This window comes from Littorina saxatilis, linkage group LG2 (genome assembly GCF_037325665.1).
Source record: "Littorina saxatilis isolate snail1 linkage group LG2, US_GU_Lsax_2.0, whole genome shotgun sequence".
Taxonomy (NCBI): domain Eukaryota; kingdom Metazoa; phylum Mollusca; class Gastropoda; order Littorinimorpha; family Littorinidae; genus Littorina; species Littorina saxatilis.
In genome coordinates, this window is record NC_090246.1 from 70,026,038 (window position 1) to 70,044,326 (window position 18,289).

The 18,289-nt window shown below is 39.0% G+C and overlaps 2 protein-coding genes across 6 annotated transcripts in view; one reads left to right on the forward strand and one right to left on the reverse strand.

Annotated features, from left to right (window-relative positions):
* Positions 1 to 4,686, reverse strand: part of LOC138959616 (poly(A)-specific ribonuclease PARN-like) — a 35,060-nt gene extending 30,374 nt beyond the window's left edge. For all 4 annotated transcript variants that reach the window (XR_011453757.1, XM_070331176.1, XM_070331175.1 and 1 more), the window contains exons 1-4: positions 4,658 to 4,686; positions 2,745 to 2,822; positions 2,485 to 2,558; positions 599 to 666 (exon numbers count right to left, since the gene is read on the reverse strand). Coding sequence is in view for 3 of the 4 variants with exons in the window: in XM_070331176.1 (XP_070187277.1) it covers positions 599 to 666; positions 2,485 to 2,558; positions 2,745 to 2,822; positions 4,658 to 4,676 (239 nt within the window). In the remaining variant the exon portion in view is untranslated. The remainder of the gene's footprint in view (positions 1 to 598; positions 667 to 2,484; positions 2,559 to 2,744; positions 2,823 to 4,657) is intronic.
* Positions 4,687 to 4,877: 191 nt separating this feature from the next.
* LOC138959618 (bifunctional apoptosis regulator-like) lies at positions 4,878 to 18,176 on the forward strand. 2 transcript variants are annotated; one of them, XM_070331178.1, is made up of 8 exons: positions 4,878 to 4,989; positions 8,178 to 8,406; positions 8,839 to 9,028; positions 9,598 to 9,757; positions 10,273 to 10,421; positions 12,045 to 12,212; positions 13,592 to 13,791; positions 14,321 to 18,176. In XM_070331178.1, exons 2-8 carry the CDS (start codon positions 8,195 to 8,197, stop codon positions 14,505 to 14,507), a joined length of 1,266 nt encoding a protein of 421 aa, XP_070187279.1. In that variant the 5' UTR covers positions 4,878 to 4,989; positions 8,178 to 8,194; the 3' UTR covers positions 14,508 to 18,176. The 2 variants fall into 2 exon arrangements, with proteins under 2 accessions (XP_070187279.1, XP_070187280.1); XM_070331179.1 differs by lacking the exon at positions 4,878 to 4,989 and adding an exon at positions 7,389 to 7,945.
* Positions 18,177 to 18,289: the final 113 nt, after the last annotated feature.

Genomic DNA, 18,289 nt, shown 5'->3' on the forward strand with positions numbered 1-18,289 from the left:
ATCCCACGATTGACAAAAGGGTTTTTCCTGGCAAAATTGTATAGGCATAGATAAAAATGTCCACCAAAATACCCGTGTGACTTGGAATAATAGGCCGTGAAAAGTAGGATATGCGCCAAAATGGCTGCGATCTGCTGGCCGATGTGAATGCGTGATGTACTGTGCAAAAAAAAATCCATCTCACACGGCATTGAATATGTGCGCAATATAAATTGCATAAAAAATTTTTTTTTTTTAAATCCCTGCGCTTAGAACTGTACCCACGGAATACGCGCGATATAAGCCTCATATTGATTGATTGATTGATTGATTGATTGATTGATTGATTCCCCCTCTTTGTTAAAACATTTAGTCAAAACTTGATTGAATGTAAAAAGAGTTTTAACATCCCATTAAACAAACAGACAGATGGATGAACAAGACAGACAGACTAATAAGAGCTACATATATTTGAGAGAAAAAAGTCCAAAATAACCTACTCCATGCCTAGAAATTAAAAGACCAAAAATTCACTTGACTTTAAAATGATGTTTTGATCACTGACACAGAAGGAGAAGGGGTGGAACAAACAAAGATTGATATGAACCAATGGACAAACCTCTGTGTGTCTTCTTTGAACTTGAAAGCACAGACACCAAACTGGATCATAAGAAACTCCAGTGAACCCTGTACAGAAGAGAAGCAAAGAAAACACATTAGTTAGACAATGAAAGTCAAATGAAAAAGGTGAAACAAAATAACTCTGCTAAGTGTTCAAAGTGTATTCGTTAAATAAGTTTTCCTGTACCTTGCCAAAGAGCCTGTCAAAAACCCAGTTAGCAGCACCAGAAACAATGTAAATTAATAAGTTGTGTATTAAAGCCATATGTACTCGATGACTATACACGCTAATTGCTTTACCAACAGCTGGAGACATGCTAAATTAAGTTCCCTGCAAAATATTGTGGTCTAGGAGCCCTTAAATGTTGAGATATTTGAATTTTTATTTTGATCTAGATGGTCCTATTTATAGATTTGGCAACACATGTAACGTTGATGCAAGGGAGCTAACACCGCGGCTTTGTTGACATCCTCACTTTTTCAGAGGCTAGAACAAGCTGTAATGCATGTATTATGGTCCGCGCATGGTGACATATCGTCATTATATGGTCTTATGGTGCGTTTGACATCGATAGTGGGCAAACTACACTTTGTAAACACGGGAGTGCGTTAGTATGCCTTTATATATATAAACAATTCACTCATCTACCTCATGTTGCACTCCACCTTCTGTCACCTTGACGTTTTGACTCACGACAAAATGTCCTCGACCTTTTGTGCCACGACCTTTTCGTCCTAAACATTATGCTTGGTTCTCTCCTGTTATAAACACAGTGACTCTAAAATTGCATGTACTATATCAACTTCTTTATTTTGACTGAAATCAATGCAGTGGAACCCCTCTTATAAGAACCCCCAATCTAACTAAGAGTCGTAAGACCTTGACTTTTCAGATGTTCTGTTATTAACCTCTAGTGTTAAGTTTACCTCACTTTTAAGCCTCCTTTTTTATATTTAGTCAAGTTTTGACTAAATATTTTAACGTAGAGGGGGGAATCGAGACGAGGGTCGTGGTGTATGTGTGTGACTGTGTGTGTGTGTGTGTGTGTGTGTGTGTGTGTCTGTGTGTGTGTGTAGAGCGATTCAGACTAAACTACTGGACCGATCTTTATGAAATTTGACATGAGAGTTCCTGGGTATGAAATCCCCGAACGTTTTTTTCATCTTTTTGATAAATGTCTTTGATGACGTCATATCCGGCTTTTCGTGAAAGTTGAGGCGGCACTGTCACGCCCTCATTTTTCAACCAAATTGGTTGAAATTTTGGTCAAGTAATCTTCGACGAAGCCCGGGGTTCGGTATTGCATTTCAGCTTGGTGGCTTAAAAATTAATTAATGACTTTGGTCATTAAAAATCTGAAAATTGTAAAAAAAAATAAAAATTTATAAAACGATCCAAATTTACGTTTATCTTATTCTCCATCATTTGCTGATTCCAAAAACATATAAATATGTTATATTCGGATTAAAAACAAGCTCTGAAAATTAAATATATAAAAATTATTATCAAAATTAAATTGTCGAAATCAATTTAAAAACACTTTCATCTTATTCCTTGTCGGTTCCTGATTCCAAAAACATATAGATATGATATGTTTGGATTAAAAACACGCTCAGAAAGTTAAAACAAAGAGAGGTACAGAAAAGCGTGCTATCCTTCTTAGCGCAACTACTACCCCGCTCTTCTTGTCAATTTCACTGCCTTTGCCATGAGCGGTGGAGTGACGATGCTACGAGTATACGGTCTTGCTGAAAAATTACATTGCGTTCACTTTCATTCTGTGAGTTCCACAGCTACTTGACTAAATATTGTATTTTCGCCTTACGCGACTTGTCTTAGACTTTTGGTGTCTTAAATTGGGGGTTCGACTGCATTAAGAATACCTCTTTGAGCTTGAAGTATCTTTCTTTGGCTGTGTCGAAAGGTGCTGAATGACTACAGTCAGGTTTGTCCAATCCTGAAACATAGCAGCAGTAATTAAAGCAATAAAAGTCCATTTGGCATTTCAAATTACAAAACTAAATCACTTGAAGGCAGTATTGAATATTGGATAAAATGCTATCGCTAAGTAAAACATATTTGGTCAGAATATTATTCCCTGTGAATTTAACAACAGAAATCCTACATCAATCAAAATACTTACCAGTAAATTCTCCATCCACTGCTAAGAAAGTTGCCTGGTCAATTGCTTCCGCAATTTCTTCCAGCTTCTCTGTAAGATCTGAAATAGGTCAGGTTTTAGATCTTTATCATGCTTCTTAAATCTTATATAAATTTAGAAACAGAGAGAAATATATTATTATTATGTCAGAAAACCAGGTTGAGACTAATGAAATGCAACCATACCAATCTTTATTTGCGTCTTCACCCCCCCCCCCCCCCCATTTTATACTGCACATGCCACATATCGCATGTGCCTGTGTTTGCTTGCATGTCCTATGGTCATTTTCAAAGGCCTTGACCATTTTCACGCATACCTTTTTAATCTGACGCATTGTTGCGACTACTGCATGTCGATTGTCCGATACCTGTGGGATGTGTTCCAACACACAACATTTTTTTGTGGCCAGGACATTTTGACCAATAGACATTTTAAATCCAGATCCAACTGACCTAGCTATTATTGTCCCCTGTGTCCGGAATTATAATATTTCATTTTTCACCATAGCATTTGTAGTGATTACTAAATTTTCTTCTGCTGAATGTTGATTTATTTAGTGCATGACTGGTTCTGTAACAGATATAACTTTGTGATGAAAAAGAGACGACTCATTCATTGTTAGGTCACGTGTCAAAATAATAATAAATGACTTTTCAATCCACAAAGCAGTGAAATTGAGAAACAACATCGATTTCTCAAACAAAGATGCCTCTTCTTGACCTTCTCTTCTAAAACAAAATATCCGCCAACGTATATTCCCAAGCTTGGGACCTGTTGGCGTAACATATCAAGATCAAGATCAAGATCAAGATCCAAATAGCAATCAAATAGCCAAATAAAGTCCAAGAATACGGGCTTATAAGGCGATCAAATGATGGTTTCATATCAAATACATTCTGTCAGTGTTACTGTCAGTCGACTCAGTGTCACTTAATTCTGTTCTACATGATGCATGCATGCCTCCCAAGACCTTGACCAAGAAATGTTTCTTTCCTTCTTTATTTGGTGTTTAACGTGGTTTTCAACCACGAAGGTTATATCGCGACGGGGAAAGGGGGGGGGGGGGGGGGGGGAGATGGGATAGAGCCACTTGTTAATTGTTTCTTGTTCACATAAGCACTAATCAAAAAATTGCTCCAGGGGCTTGCAACATAGTACAATATAATTATTACCTTACTGGGAGAATGCAAGTTTCCAGTACAAAGGACTTAACATTTCTTACATACTGCTTGACTAAAATCTTTACAAACATTGACTATATTCTATACAAGAAACACTTAACAAAGGTAAAAGGAGAAACAGAATCCGTTAGTCGCCTCTTACGACATGCTGGGGAGCATCGGGTAAATTCTTCCCCCTAACCCGCGGGGGGACCAAGAAATGTTGTGATCAAAGTTAGCACCGTGACTTTGTCATATCAGCAGAAAAGAATCACTAAAAGGGTCAAGCACCAGAATGCAGGCTGTGCATATAAATGGGTATGGTAAAATAAATTATAATCGTTTACAATTAATAGACCTCTACTAGAAAACATCTCTCATTCCAAAGGAAACCAAGCAACAGCTTGCGGTAAAAGACACAAATTCACCACGGAAGAAGTATAACCATGGAAGTAAGAACAAATTAGTGAGACTATGATATACATTCCGCATAAGACACAGCAATGTGAACTGCAATGCCGATGGTATTTAAAAAGAGAAACCAAAAGTAAAACGTGTGCTGATCTAGCTACTTGGCACTTAGAACTGGCAGTAAATGTCAGTTCCTAAGATCGCCAATGCTTCCAACTGTAACATATTCTGATGCATACGCCTTCTATAGACATAACAATTGCTAGTGTCCTTGAATCGAAATAGGTCTTTGTGCCTTTTTCTCGATCTATTTCCCGGACTTACTGCTCCTTGTGATCTCCATACTTGCCGCTTGAGACCGCAACTAACATTAATGACAATATTTTTTGGAGAAAGTTGAAAAGCAGGACTGTAGAAATGTCCAGTATTTTATCTCTTTATTATTTGTGTAAAAAGTGGTGAAAATATCTCTGAAAATATTATCTATCTGATTAAACAATAAATAAATAGAATGGTTTCGTACTCAAGGGCCACCACTCTAAATTCAAGGTTGTTGATCTAAGCGACAAAAACAACACTACGGGAGCGAACATCGGACTATCGTCTAGTCAGTTTGCTTTTCCACGAACCAGTTTTCAAAACGGAGAAACATTTGGGTAACCAGACTTCTGCTAGATTAGACAAAGCAAGATTAAAAGCCAAACTAGACATTCTTTAGGGTTAAGCTTACAGAGCTTTTACATGTACTGTAGGACAAGCAGGGATGTGTTATGTCTGGCAGATGAAATCTTGGAGTCGTGGACTGACTCGACCTGTTGTCGCTGGTTTTGACTTGATTTTCTTCCTTCTATATTGCTTCATAGATTTCTAGTCACCACATATTGTGACAGGCTAGTCTGATGCGTGCTTTGTGAAAGTGATATATCAAATAAATATAGATAAATCTACCTTCATGAGTCTGCAGTAAGTTAGTAACGCTGATGGGGTTTATGTGGACCACAGATGTGTATAGATCTATGTGTGGACCAAAAGAGTGGGATTCCCTGTAGGTGGACTTCCTGTAGGGGGATTCCTGGTATACAGGGAATCGCACAGGTGGGAGTTCCTGTAAGCGTTTCGCTGATCTTCAGGGGCTCACATCCACGTCGGACATCGGACATACACGGATATTTTTTTCCAAATGTCCCATACATTTTTCATGCAAGAGGACATATGTCCTATTGTTTTTGTCACAAGGCAATCATTGTCCGATTAAGCTTTCATTTGATCCGGCCGCGGACAGTGTCAGTACTTTCCAATTTACTGTGATTTGATTTGATATTTTATCGATGTTTTGCGAAGCGATGTGTCTCTCCAAGTATGGAAAACTTGGGGAGACATTATGTGATTTTTATAGAGAAGAGCTCCTCTCAATGCTCCAAGCCGGTTGAAAGTTGTCTCCCTTCGCGTTTTATTTCCGAAAAAGCAACACGCCGGTGAAACGAAAATTGGTGCCAGAAAAAGGCCGGAAGCGTTTGTACTTCAAATATCTGCCCTCAGCAGCGGCTAGTACCACTGAAACTGAGCTCCCTTCGGCCTCTGAGCAGCCAGAGCCATATGAAATCGTCACTCTAGAAAGTGGAACTTCAGCACCGAAGAAAGACGTTAAGCTGGCCGACTTCATTCCCGTGGGTGTCGCACGACCCGAAGAAGCAACTGATTTTTGCACGAAATGTCAGCAAAAAAATGTCCTATTGATTTATTTTTGTTCAGGACAAATGTCCTATCACTTTTGCACTGTCCAGGACATTTGTCCTATACCACCTCTCATGGATGTGAGCCCCTGGATCTTGCTGAAAGTCATGGGATGCTTAGCGACATCGGTTGAATTTGATGTTTTTCAATCTTTTTTGGTGTTTCTTAAAAAAATTGAGTTTGGTTTGCAATTTTGATTTAAGAAAAGTTTAAAATTAAATCGATAAATGAAAGAAAACGCAGCTAATATATTTTACTCGTAATAACGACATACTGAAAATCGTTCTATAACTATAAGCATTTCAGTTCCGCTTGACGCCATGGAGTTACTCCAAGCTTACAAGAGTGAAAGTGAAAGCGATTCAATGGACGAGCCAGTACGTACCAGCGACGGAAACAGAATACCTGTTGGAGGGGATGATCTTGAGAATGTTCTCCACTCTAATAGGAAAACAAAAATTGAATGTCTTCATCGGAATCGAATTATACGACATTCTCACCGAAGCATGTTAGCTTGACTTTTTAATGCCGCATGCGAATTCATGAATTCGAACAGATTTTCCTGTGGAACCGCCATTGTGGAAGGGGAAGTAACGCTAAGGTAACTCAAATCGGTTTAAGGCAGTCACGCGCTTGGCACGAGATCGAGCAGTATCCTACTTCCCTACAGGAACTCCACCTTGTGGGATTCCCTACAGGGAATCCCCCTACAGGAACTCCACCTACAGGAAATCCCACTCTTTTGGTCGACATAGACCCCATCAGTGTTACTGTTAGTAACGCATATGTATGCAAGCTAGCTGGTGCACCCGTAACATTTGTACTTCAGTGTTGGGATACATTACATCAGCATATACCGTAAACTACCTAGTATACGCCCAGTATCGAGTAAACGCCCACCCCGTACTTTGGGCCAAAAGCTGTGCATAGGGCATACTTAACCTAGTAAATGCCCATCCCCCATTTCTAGATAAATGATGTCACAACAATTATTTTTTGAACATTTATTTTTTTAGCATTTGTAAACTTCTACATGCGGTACAGAGAATTCGCCCGAATGTATAATGTCAAGATGCTGTTATGAAGGCATACCGTTGATTAATACTCTCACTGCAGTGCAGCTGAGTAATGGAAGAGAATTGAGGTTGAAAAGAATTTGATGGCTTGAATCAGTGCAAATGAACTGACTGCCAATGTGTTGTTTGTGATGTTGTTCGGCCTTGACTAACGCCGGTTCTACGAAGCAGGACTAGAGTTATCTTTTTTAGTTTTCACTTGATATATGTCACAGCATTGTTACCAAACCATAAAGTAATTGGATAAATTTCATTCATGATTTGCTTCTAGGTTTAGTTCTTGCGAGGCACTTGCACACACACGAACAGTACTCGTGTGTGTAAAACTGAAAGAGACATAGAGCGTGGATATTTTTTCCACAGAAACAAGTCCCATTAACAATTTTATACCAAGCAGCCAAACATTTAGATTTCTAACAAGAAACTAATCATGCACAGGGTGCAGTACCTACGCCCACCCCAACTTTTGGCCAAAGTTGGTGCATAGGGGGGATGGGCGTATACAAGGTAGTTTATGGTATTTAGATTAGGCTTTGAAGTAATCTGCATCTTTATCATTGTTTTTGTTAATTATCTTTACACATTCCTTCTAAAAATAATCATGATGACTTTATCTTGTGATATGGCACGTGAATTAGTATCTGACAGTAACAGTACATATTACTGCAACTTTATAAGCCATCTATAACTAGAACAGAGCAAGTTTAAAAGCCATATTACAGGACATGATTAACAATTATAAAAGGTAACCTTTAATTGTGCAAGCTGCATTGAGGATCTTGCTGTGATAGTGACTCGATCTGTGAGTGTGTATGTGTTGTACGTGAAACACTGAATCTTCTTAATTTCTATTTCTTGTATTTTTATTTTATATATATATATGTATGTCTATATATAATATCTACAATTATAGATAATGGTGTGTTAGTATGTGTGAGAGAGAAAGAGAGAGAGAGAGAGAGAGAGAGAGAGAGAGAGAGAGTATACATGAACATGGACACAATCATCTCAACTTTTTATATTTCAAACTTCAGCAACTACCAGTACCTTGATGGATGTGGCCACGCATCAACCTGAGGATGAAGAATTCACATGCCCCGTGTGTCTCAACATCCTGCTAGAACCAACCACACTGACCTGTGGTCACAACATCTGCCGTGGCTGCCTGGCTGGCTGGTACTTGTCCAACGTGCCCAGGAAAAACGAGTGTCCGACTTGCCGCCAAAAGTGGGAGGGCTTCCCTCAAGTGAACAAAACCCTCAGGTCAGTTAGAGTTAGATATCCTCTGTGTTTGTTGAAAGTAAGGTTACAGCATCAACATAGCTGGTAAAAGTGCTAAGACGTATTGTGGATTAGCCTGAATTCAGGGAGACTTGAGTAACATTTTTATCATAGTTTCTAGTGTGTTCAGCAACCAGGTCAGATAATCATGATGGGTTTTACTTTGTTGCTTCCTCAGAAAGAGGGATTTTGTATTTTGTATCTTATTGGTCAGCATTTAACATGTGTACTCAACACAAGAAAGAAGCTTAAGATCTTTGTACATCTGATTTTGAATAACCCTAGCATATTCTAAGTTCTATAAATACCAGTAATGAAAGTTGAAACTTATGTGTTGATAGAGTTTAGATGCGTGTGCATTTTATAGTAATAATTAATGGCAACTAAAAGAAATATGCTTACTTTTTTCTCCAGGAACATCATTGAACGAAGAGAGGCAGAAGCTTTGGTAGAGCGCCGCCAAGAGGTTGCAGACAACCAGGAATATCAGGAGTGCCTGACCAAATTTGAGGAAGAACTGCAGGGGACAAGAACGCAAGTAGTAGATGCCAATCAGAATGCTTCCTTCTTTGCTGGTGTGGCAGTGGCTATTGCAGCAGTTGTGGTACGTATGCTTTACAAAAGAACTTTAAATAAAAAAATTAAAAAATTAGATAAACAAAATAAAATTACAACAGCAAGCAATCATGAAATACAAATATAAGTTTATGTTAAAGTTTGGTGAAGCTTTCTTCATCACTTGATTATTTTGATTTAAAACGAAAGACAAAGCTTTTAATTATTAAGCTTATTTGTTTTTCATTTTTAACAGTTTCCTGATCTCATGTCTGGTAGTTCCGTCGCGATATAACCTTGAACGGTTGAAAACGACGTTAAACATCAAATAAAGAAAGAAAGAAAGAAAGTCTGGTAGTTGCATTAGATGAAGCATTAGTTACAGAAACATCATAACCAGTTATTCTTTCTTTCACATGAAATTTGTTAATTTTTCTCACACTCTTAGTGCCAAGGACAACCTTGTGTGTAATTGTTGTTTTTATTGATGTGTTTTAATGTTGTTTTGTGTTCAGCCACAATGTAATCTATCTTTTTAGATAATAAAGTATTATTGTATTGTTTTGTAAACGCAGTAATTACTTGGAAATTGTGACAGTAAGATTTATTGTCCCGCAGGTTGTGTACTTCATCGTTTACTGGAGCGGCAGCGGAGACAGAGAGAAGGCCAGATCCAACAGACCAGTGGCCACCTGGGGGACAGGCGATGTTTCAGGCTGGCTGCGCTCCATGGGATGGGCTGCCAACTACAGCGGCAATGCAGACCGCAACAGCATTGGTCAGTGAGAGGGGGGAACTGGAATGTGGGGAAATTGTAGCTCAGTTGGTAGAGTACTGGACTTGTGATCCTTGGGTCACCTGTTAACTTCATCAAAAACAATCATGTTGTAAGGGGATAACGGTTTTTTGCTGCTTTTGGGCAGTCTGTCATGGGAGTAACACTGAATTTTTGAAGTGTGACCAGTGTACAAGGGGAGAGAAGTGATAGTGAAAGTAAAACATTATGAACAATTATTTTTGCATCATGTTTTCTGTTAATTATTTTTAGTCGTGTGTTCAAATGCAGTTTTTATCTTTTTATTAAATAAGCTTAAGCAGGTTCAAATACAACAAATACAGGTCATGCGTTATATTTTATTTTGGGATAAGGCTTTTGTTCCTTAACATATTCAGCACTTCTCTTTCCTGAAACGCAAAATATCTCAATATTTTATGAATAATAATCTTTCAAAATGTAAACATCTGTTTGGTTCACACAGAAATTAACATTTTTCTTTTTCATGTGTCATTTAGATGGACCTACACTGCTATACTCCAATGAGACATATGTCATGGATAAGTTGAATGTGACAGACTCAAACCACCGCAACGCTCTGCTCCTGGCTCTTCAGTCTCTGAAAGAGGTTGGAGTTGCAATGCCACAAACCGTCTGGGAGTACAAGGTACATCTCACTTACTACACCTGTGTTTGTTTGCCTGCTTGTCCGCCATTAGGCAAACACAAAAAAGTTGTATGTTTCTGGTAACATGGCTACAACAAATAGGGTAGGTAGGTAAGGATTTTTTTAAATTTTTTTATTTTTTATTTTTTGGTCAGGGTAGAAAATAACTATACAGTGACGTCTGTTACTTTCGTTTTGACTCTTTTTTTTTTACAAATGCAATAAAAAAAAAGTCTAGGGTCGGCGGGAAAAAACTAGGTAGGGTCGGGTGACCAGAAACATACAACTTTTTTTTTGTGGCCTTACTTATACAGCTGTGTCTGTTTGTTTGTTTGCTTACTACACCTGTGTCTGTTGGTTTGTTTGCTTACTACACCTGTGTCTGTTGGTTTGTTTGCTTACTACACCTGTGTCTGTCTGTTTGTTTGCTTACTACACCTGTGTCTGTCTGTTTGTTTGCTTACTACACCTGTGTCTGTTGGTTTGTTTGCTTACTACACCTGTGTCTGTTTGTTTGCTTACTACACCTGTGTCTGTCTGTTTGTTTGCTTACTACACCTGTGTCTGTTGGTTTGTTTGCTTACTACACCTGTGTCTGTTTGTTTGCTTACTACACCTGTGTCTGTCTGTTTGTTTGCTTACTACACCTGTGTCTGTCTGTTTGTTTGCTTACTACACCTGTGTCTGTCTGTTTGTTTGCTTACTACACCTGTGTCTGTCTGTTTGTTTGCTTACTACACCTGTGTCTGTCTGTTTGTTTGCTTACTACACCTGTGTCTGTTGGTTTGTTTGCTTACTACACCTGTGTCTGTTGGTTTGTTTGCTTACTACACCTGTGTCTGTTGGTTAATTGTTTCAGCTGTGTCTGTTTGTTTGTTTGCTTACTACACCTGTGTCTGTTGGTTTGTTTGCTTACTACACCTGTGTCTGTTGGTTTGTTTGCTTACTACACCTGTGTCTGTCTGTTTGTTTGCTTACTACACCTGTGTCTGTTGGTTTGTTTTAGCTGTGTCTGTTTGTATGTTTGCTTGCCTGTCTGTCCGCCAGTTCCTACAACAGCTGTGTCTGTTTGTTTGTTTGCCTGTGTGTCTGCCTGTTTATCTGTGTGTGTGGTTTTTTTTTCTCTCCCAGTTTAGCTTTTGTAGGTGCTGTTTTTCTACAGGCAAGGGAATGTGGAATGTTTATAATTTTCTTGTTGGGATGGGGGCAGAATCTGTGGAAAATGGATAACTTTGGATGCCTAATCTAGTTATTTTGCTGTTGTATGTTCCTGAGTAGTTCAATAAATAGTTATTGATGCGTTTTTTTCTGTGTTAAAACTTGTTTGATCAGCTCTTTCCTACCAACACAAACATGCACATACCTGCAAATGCCCCGAAAAACACCAACACTCGCATAGACAAACACACACAAACCGACCTGCAATTTCTCCATGTGAGATAATAAAGTTAATTTGATTTGATTTGAAACATACACAGGCACACAGACTGTGACACACACACTGTTCAAACAAATATGTGATGAATTGATTTAATCAATGCCATAAACTCACAACAGCATGGTCATGAACTCTGGTGGTCAGTTGATTTCTGTGAGAATAAAAATGAACATGTGTCTATGCAGGAACTATTTCCAGGTCGGACGCTGTACTTCTCATACGCGCTGAAGGATTTTCCCCGCTGCGCTGTGCTGTACATGTACCTGTTTTACTACAATGATTGCTTCCTGCCCTTCATTCACGCTGCTATGCCCAGGGTGTGGGATGAGGAGCTAAAGCCAAGTGTGCATAAAGTGAGTGTGTGTTTTTTGTCTGTTTTAAAAGTTGAAACAAAGTGATGAATGGTAACCAGCGTGGAAGTGTGTGTGAATGTCTACAAATGATAAAATCAAGAAGAAAAACAGAAAGTGTTGAAGGAGCACAGGGGTGTACCTTAACTTTTTTTGCTACCGGCCAGGGGGGCTGGTAAGTCAAAATTTGAACCGGCCCCCCAAAATTCCAACCGGCCCCCAACCAGCCGGGATTTCCAACCATATCAACGGCTCGTAGATCGCGCGTTGGCGGCGACAAACACACAAAAACCTACATTTATACAAACAATGCTCACATGCTTATTTTAAATGCCACAAACAAACAAAAGACATAAACAAACTTTGTATGTTTGGGGTGCTTTAATTATTCACTATGGTTCAATAACAAAGCAAACGGTAAAGTATCAATTCAATGAAGAAAACATTTTATCAAATCAACATGTCACCCACTCACTGTCACACAGTTAACCTCACTCTTAGTAGTCAAATGCACACCCTCATATATAGTCATACCATTAAATCATTTACATGCTAAGGGAAACAATCACACACAAGTCATCCCCTTTCTCAGTGTCACACAATCACACATTAACTTTCACTCTGTCTCGTAATTGCCAGTCTTAAAAAGTTGCAGAATCTTTGGCACATCTAAATCTCTAAACACAAATTTGCCTCCTGGTATCACATTCTGATCACAAGTTCGACACACAGCACAATGCATCTCCTGTTTCGTGTCGTCGTACATGAGCCATACTCTTTCTTCGCCGGTATCTGTCCTCTTCCATCTTACCTGCCATTTTCTCTGCCGTGTTTCGTTTTCATACTGTCTCTTTTGACGTCTTTTTTCATCGTCGGTCGTTCTCTGTTTTTTTTGCGGCGGGGGAGTGACAGTGTCAATACATCTCCACATGTTTACAAGCGTGTGTACAGTACGACGTTTGAATGCGAGTGGGGAACTTCCGGAGGTAGTCGTGTTAGACGCGAGAAACATGGCGTCCAATATTATAGCAGACGAACCGCGCGAGATCTTTGTTCGCCGGCCGTTACTATCGACTGCGTTCATCAAAATTTGAACCCGCCAGGCGGGCGATTTCAGAGGAATTTCGAACCCGCCCGACGCGATTTGAACCCGCCGGGGGCGATCGGGCGACCGCCAAAATTGACCCCTAGGAGTAATATGTGTATGGCATAGGCGTAGTTATTGGAATGCCCTTTCATGTGTGTGTTCGCGCTCACGTGCGTGTCTGTGCTTGTATGTGAACAAACTAACACGAACAAACTAATACTTTAGCAACAAGTGCATGAAGATGTTCAAATGATACTTTTTCTGCTCATAAAAGAAAAATGGCTTCACGTTTCAGCTGCCAGACCCTGAGACCTCTCAGCTACTGATGTTCCTCCTGTTCATGCTGGTGTTCCCGTACGGCATGATAGGGCTGTTTGCTTGGTCCCTGCGCTCGGCCCACACCATAACTCACCTTGTTGTTATGACGACATGCATCTTCCAGACTCTCTTTGAGCTCAGCTTCTTCTCTTCCTGTATCACACGTGGCGATTGGAGGTGGGTTGCTTTTTTTGGAAATTTGTTTGTGTGGGTGGGTGGGTTGTCAGGTCAGGGTGATGTGAAAGGAGAAAGATGTGTGTGTGTGTGTGTGTGTTTGTGTGTGTGTGGGTGTGTTTGTAATTGCTTTTCTGTAGTGGGAATGTGTGTGTGTGTGTGTGTAGGTGTGCAAACACACTTCATCCCTGCAGTAGTCGAAGGGCAGGCAATCAGAATATGCAGAGAAAAAATAACTGTGTGCTTGATTGCCTCCCTTGGTATCTCTCACAAAGACAACTACTGCTTAGACATTAATTTTATAATTTTCGCAATTGTGTTTATGTGTGTGGTACAAAATCTGTGTGTTTGGTACACACTTATGTCTAAAATTACATGTACTACACACAATCTTCATTCAGTCAGATAAATGAAAGACAGTAATCATGTTTGTTATCTCTGAATTTGTAAGTTCTTTCCCGCTTTGTTCATCGTTGGTTTTTTTTTTTAACTCAAAACTGATTTTTTTTCATTTTTTTTTTTCATTGCACAGACAATGGAAAGCCTATCTCCATACCCACATGAAGCAGATTCTCTCCATGCTGTTTTACGTGGGCTTGTGGCCGGTCACCCCTTCCTTCGTCTGCTCTTTTTTCTTCTACGTCTGTTTGTACATGTCGCCGATACAGCTTGCTAAAAGATTTTACGAGATAGTTACAAGGAGAAACGAGCTCTTGTGATTGAAAGTAGGCGGTGGTGTAGAAATGATGAGTGTGTGCAGTTGACTGTTCTGTTACGCATTAAACTTCTGCTTACAAACATTCTTTTGAGTATTTGATTGGAGCATATCTGGTTTTGTGTTTGTAAAAGACATGTCACAACTGTATTTGTCTTTTACCAAAGAGTGTTATAAGTCGTTGTGTGAAGCTCATGTTCAAAATTTGTTTTTAAGTACAAACATGTTAAGCCTTCTGCATTGACACCTTCAAACTTATACCAAACGCTGATATTTTATATTCTCACTTGGTGGTTCGAATGGTTGTGACCAACTTCTTGGAACAAACAAAAACACAAACAAAGTGTGAGTAATTTTTACCAGGTTGAACGTGTCTATAATATTATATTCATGGGAGATGGACTGTTTTTACTGGCCTCGGATGAGAAAGAATATATATATACAAGCCTGAATGCATGCTTATACATGTATATGTCTGCATGGAATCATAAATTCTGCAAAGGGTGCTGATTAGCATTAGGTTCGATCACAGTATTTCTTGAATTATCAAAAATGTTGAAATTGGTAGTATTATTGCATCCTCCTATCTGTGTAATTCAAATATGTGACCCTCCACCACGAAATGAGTCGCATGTCACCTCGCGCGGTTCTGCGCTAGGCTTAATATAAGTCCGGGGAGTGTCTGGTAAAAGTGTGAGGGTCAGCTTAGTCACAGGCTTATAACTCAAACAGTTTTTGCTCTTTTCTAAAACGGTTTTCACCACTGGATAGAGCATAAAACACTCTTCAGGAAAATGTAAAAATATGAAAATCATGCAAAGGTGACATGCGACTCATTCCGTGGTGGAGGCTCACATATGAACAACCACTGCATGATCTGTTCAAGCTTCTGCAAAGGCTAGATAACACCCTTTCACTTGAGCACTTACTTTGAATCAAAAGCCTGACTGCTTCCTGTCGTCCTGATATGGCTCTGCGTAGTCGGCTGGACGTTAAGCAACAAATAAACAAACAAACAAACAAACAAAGACTTCTTCCTGGTCTGAGTGGGATTTTTTAGGGTTTTTTTGTTCTTAAATGCGATTGTATGATTTACACTGGTAAACCTGTCATTTTTTTTTTAGACATGCATATACGCAAACTGTCAGTGTCTTTAAGTGCCATGCTAAACTTACAATCTTTTTTAATTGTACAGTGGAACCCCCCTTTTAAGAACAAACACCCCCCCCCCCCCCAACCCACCAATGATTTAAGACTCCCTCCTTTATAACTGTTCTCCCTTTTTCTTGTCCATTACCTCTGTAAATTTACCCCCATTTTTGAGACTCCCTCCATTTTTAAACCTGATTTTCTCCGAATTATGAGGTCCTAAAAAGGGGGGGGGGGGGGGGGGGGGGGTCAACTGTAAATGGTTTTGTTAATTACTTGTAGAGAAAATGTTTCTATTGTCATGTTAAAATGATGTTTTTAACCACAGCTTTGTCAAATGTACCTTAAATGCATGAATACTATATGTATACTGCTCCTTTTGGATTGCATTTGAATTGTTGGTGTGTCTTTATGTGTGTGTGAGGTACATGTAAGTGTTGTCAATGACTTTTGTGAAGAGTTGCCGTCTGATTCCACCCAAGTATATTATGTATCAAATTGGTGATGGCTTGTACTTGTATGCTTTTGCAAAATCACAATTTTTATGTTATAAAATAAATCTGATCAATTTTTCTGTATGCAAAAACAACAAACCCCAGCCCCGCTAACAGTAAGAAGAGGGTGCTCTTTGTAGAGTGGAGTGTGTGTGGGTGAGTTTTAATTTTTTTTTAAATTTTTGTTTAATTGATAAGCCTGGATAGAGCAAATCCACACTTACATAACTGTGATTATTCTAATACAGTGGAACCCTCCTTTTAAGAACCCCCAATTTAAGACTTCTCCCTATTTAAGACCTTGATTTTTCAGATGTTGACGTTGACTGGGAATCGAGACGAGGGTGTGGTGTATGTGTGTGTGTGTCAGTAGAGCGATTCCGAGAAAAGTACTGTACCGATCTTCGTGAAACTTTAAAATGAGAGTTCCTAAGAATAATATCCCCAGACCCGTATTTCTTTTTTTCGATACATGTCTTTGATGACGTTATATCCGGCTTTTAGTGGAAGTTGAGGCGGCTCTGTCATACCCTCATTTTTGGATCAAATTGACGAAGCCCGGACTATGGGATTGCATTTCAGCTTGGAAGCTCAAAACTTAATTAATGAGTTTGGTCATTACAAAGCTGAAAATTCTAATTAAAATTAAGATTGTAGTAATCTACCCAAAAATGATTTAATCTTATTCTTAATCATTTTGTGATTAAAAAAACATAGATATGTATCGATTGAACATTAGATTTCCCTTCTTTGAGCGATGTGACGTCAGAGGCCGACACAAATTCATATTTAGGCGGCCAGCCAAGACTATAAAATAGTGTGTGTTTGTGTGCGTTCAATCAAAAAACTAAAAGGAATTCTAACCAGAATCGATCAATACATAAAGGTTATTTGTATTTTTGACCAAAATATGACAGTTTACACAGATCTTGACAGTCACTGTTCACCTTGACCGCTAATGCGGTTTCGGAGGAGCACTGACTGTCTCAATCTGTGTAAGACGTCATATTTTGGTCAAAAATACAAATAATGTATGAATGGCGAACCTGTTTAAGAAGACTACTTGTCTAAAAAGACCACTTTTTCTCAGTCCCTTGGGTGGTCTCTTTAGACAGGTTCGACTGTATAATGTTATGTTTGGATTAAAAACAAGCTCAGAAAGTTCAAAAAGAATAGAGAAAAGCACGCTTTCCTGGTAAACCCAAACGCAGCTGCGCTATACTGGCTTGTCAATTTCAGTGTGTGTTCCATGTGAAAAGTGTCAGCGATTTCCTTGCCGTGGGGAATTGACGATGCCATATTGTCTTGGTGAAAAAATGCAGTGCGTTCAGTTTCTTTTGTGAGTTCGACAGATTGACTAAATGCGTTCAGTTTCTTTCTGTGCGTTCGACAGATTGACTAAATGCGTTCAGTTTCTTTCTGTGAGTTCGACAGATTGACTGAATGCGTTCAGTTTCTTTCTGTGCGTTCGACAGATTGACTAAATGCGTTCAGTTTCTTTCTGTGAGTTCGACAGATTGACTAAATGCGTTCAGTTTCTTTCTGTGAGTTTGGCAGATTGACTAAATGTAGTAATTACGCCGAACGCGACTTGTTAAGATCTATTTTTCTCAGATTTGTGAAGGTCTGAAAATGGGGGTTCCACTGTACTGTAGTAGGATTATACATGTATTTGTATTGTACATGTCTTCTGCTATCTTATTTTGATATGAATGGCTTTTGTATTGATACTGTAAGTTTCTGTTGTATCATGTGTCATTTACATGTTTGTTTTTTCTCATTGTGCCGACTGTCCCCGTTTGAACATTTCTGACACTTTGTGATATTACGCAAGAAAAGAGTACCTAAGATATTGCTACTCTGAAGAGTACATGTGTGTATGTATTTTGCATGTGTGTGTGTGTGTGTGTGTATGAGTGTTTACATGTGGGGGTGTTAGTGTGTATAGAGTGTCTCTATTTGTGAAACTGAAGATGAGAAGCGTGAGAAATGTGCTCTTTAATTAGTTAAATAAAAAGAATACAATTCTGGGGAAACTGTTTTGCATTAACATGTATGTGACTGAAAGAGACAAGTTATTTGATGAACTTTTTGTTTGCTGGTTGAAGCTGTAACACACACACACACACACACACACACACAC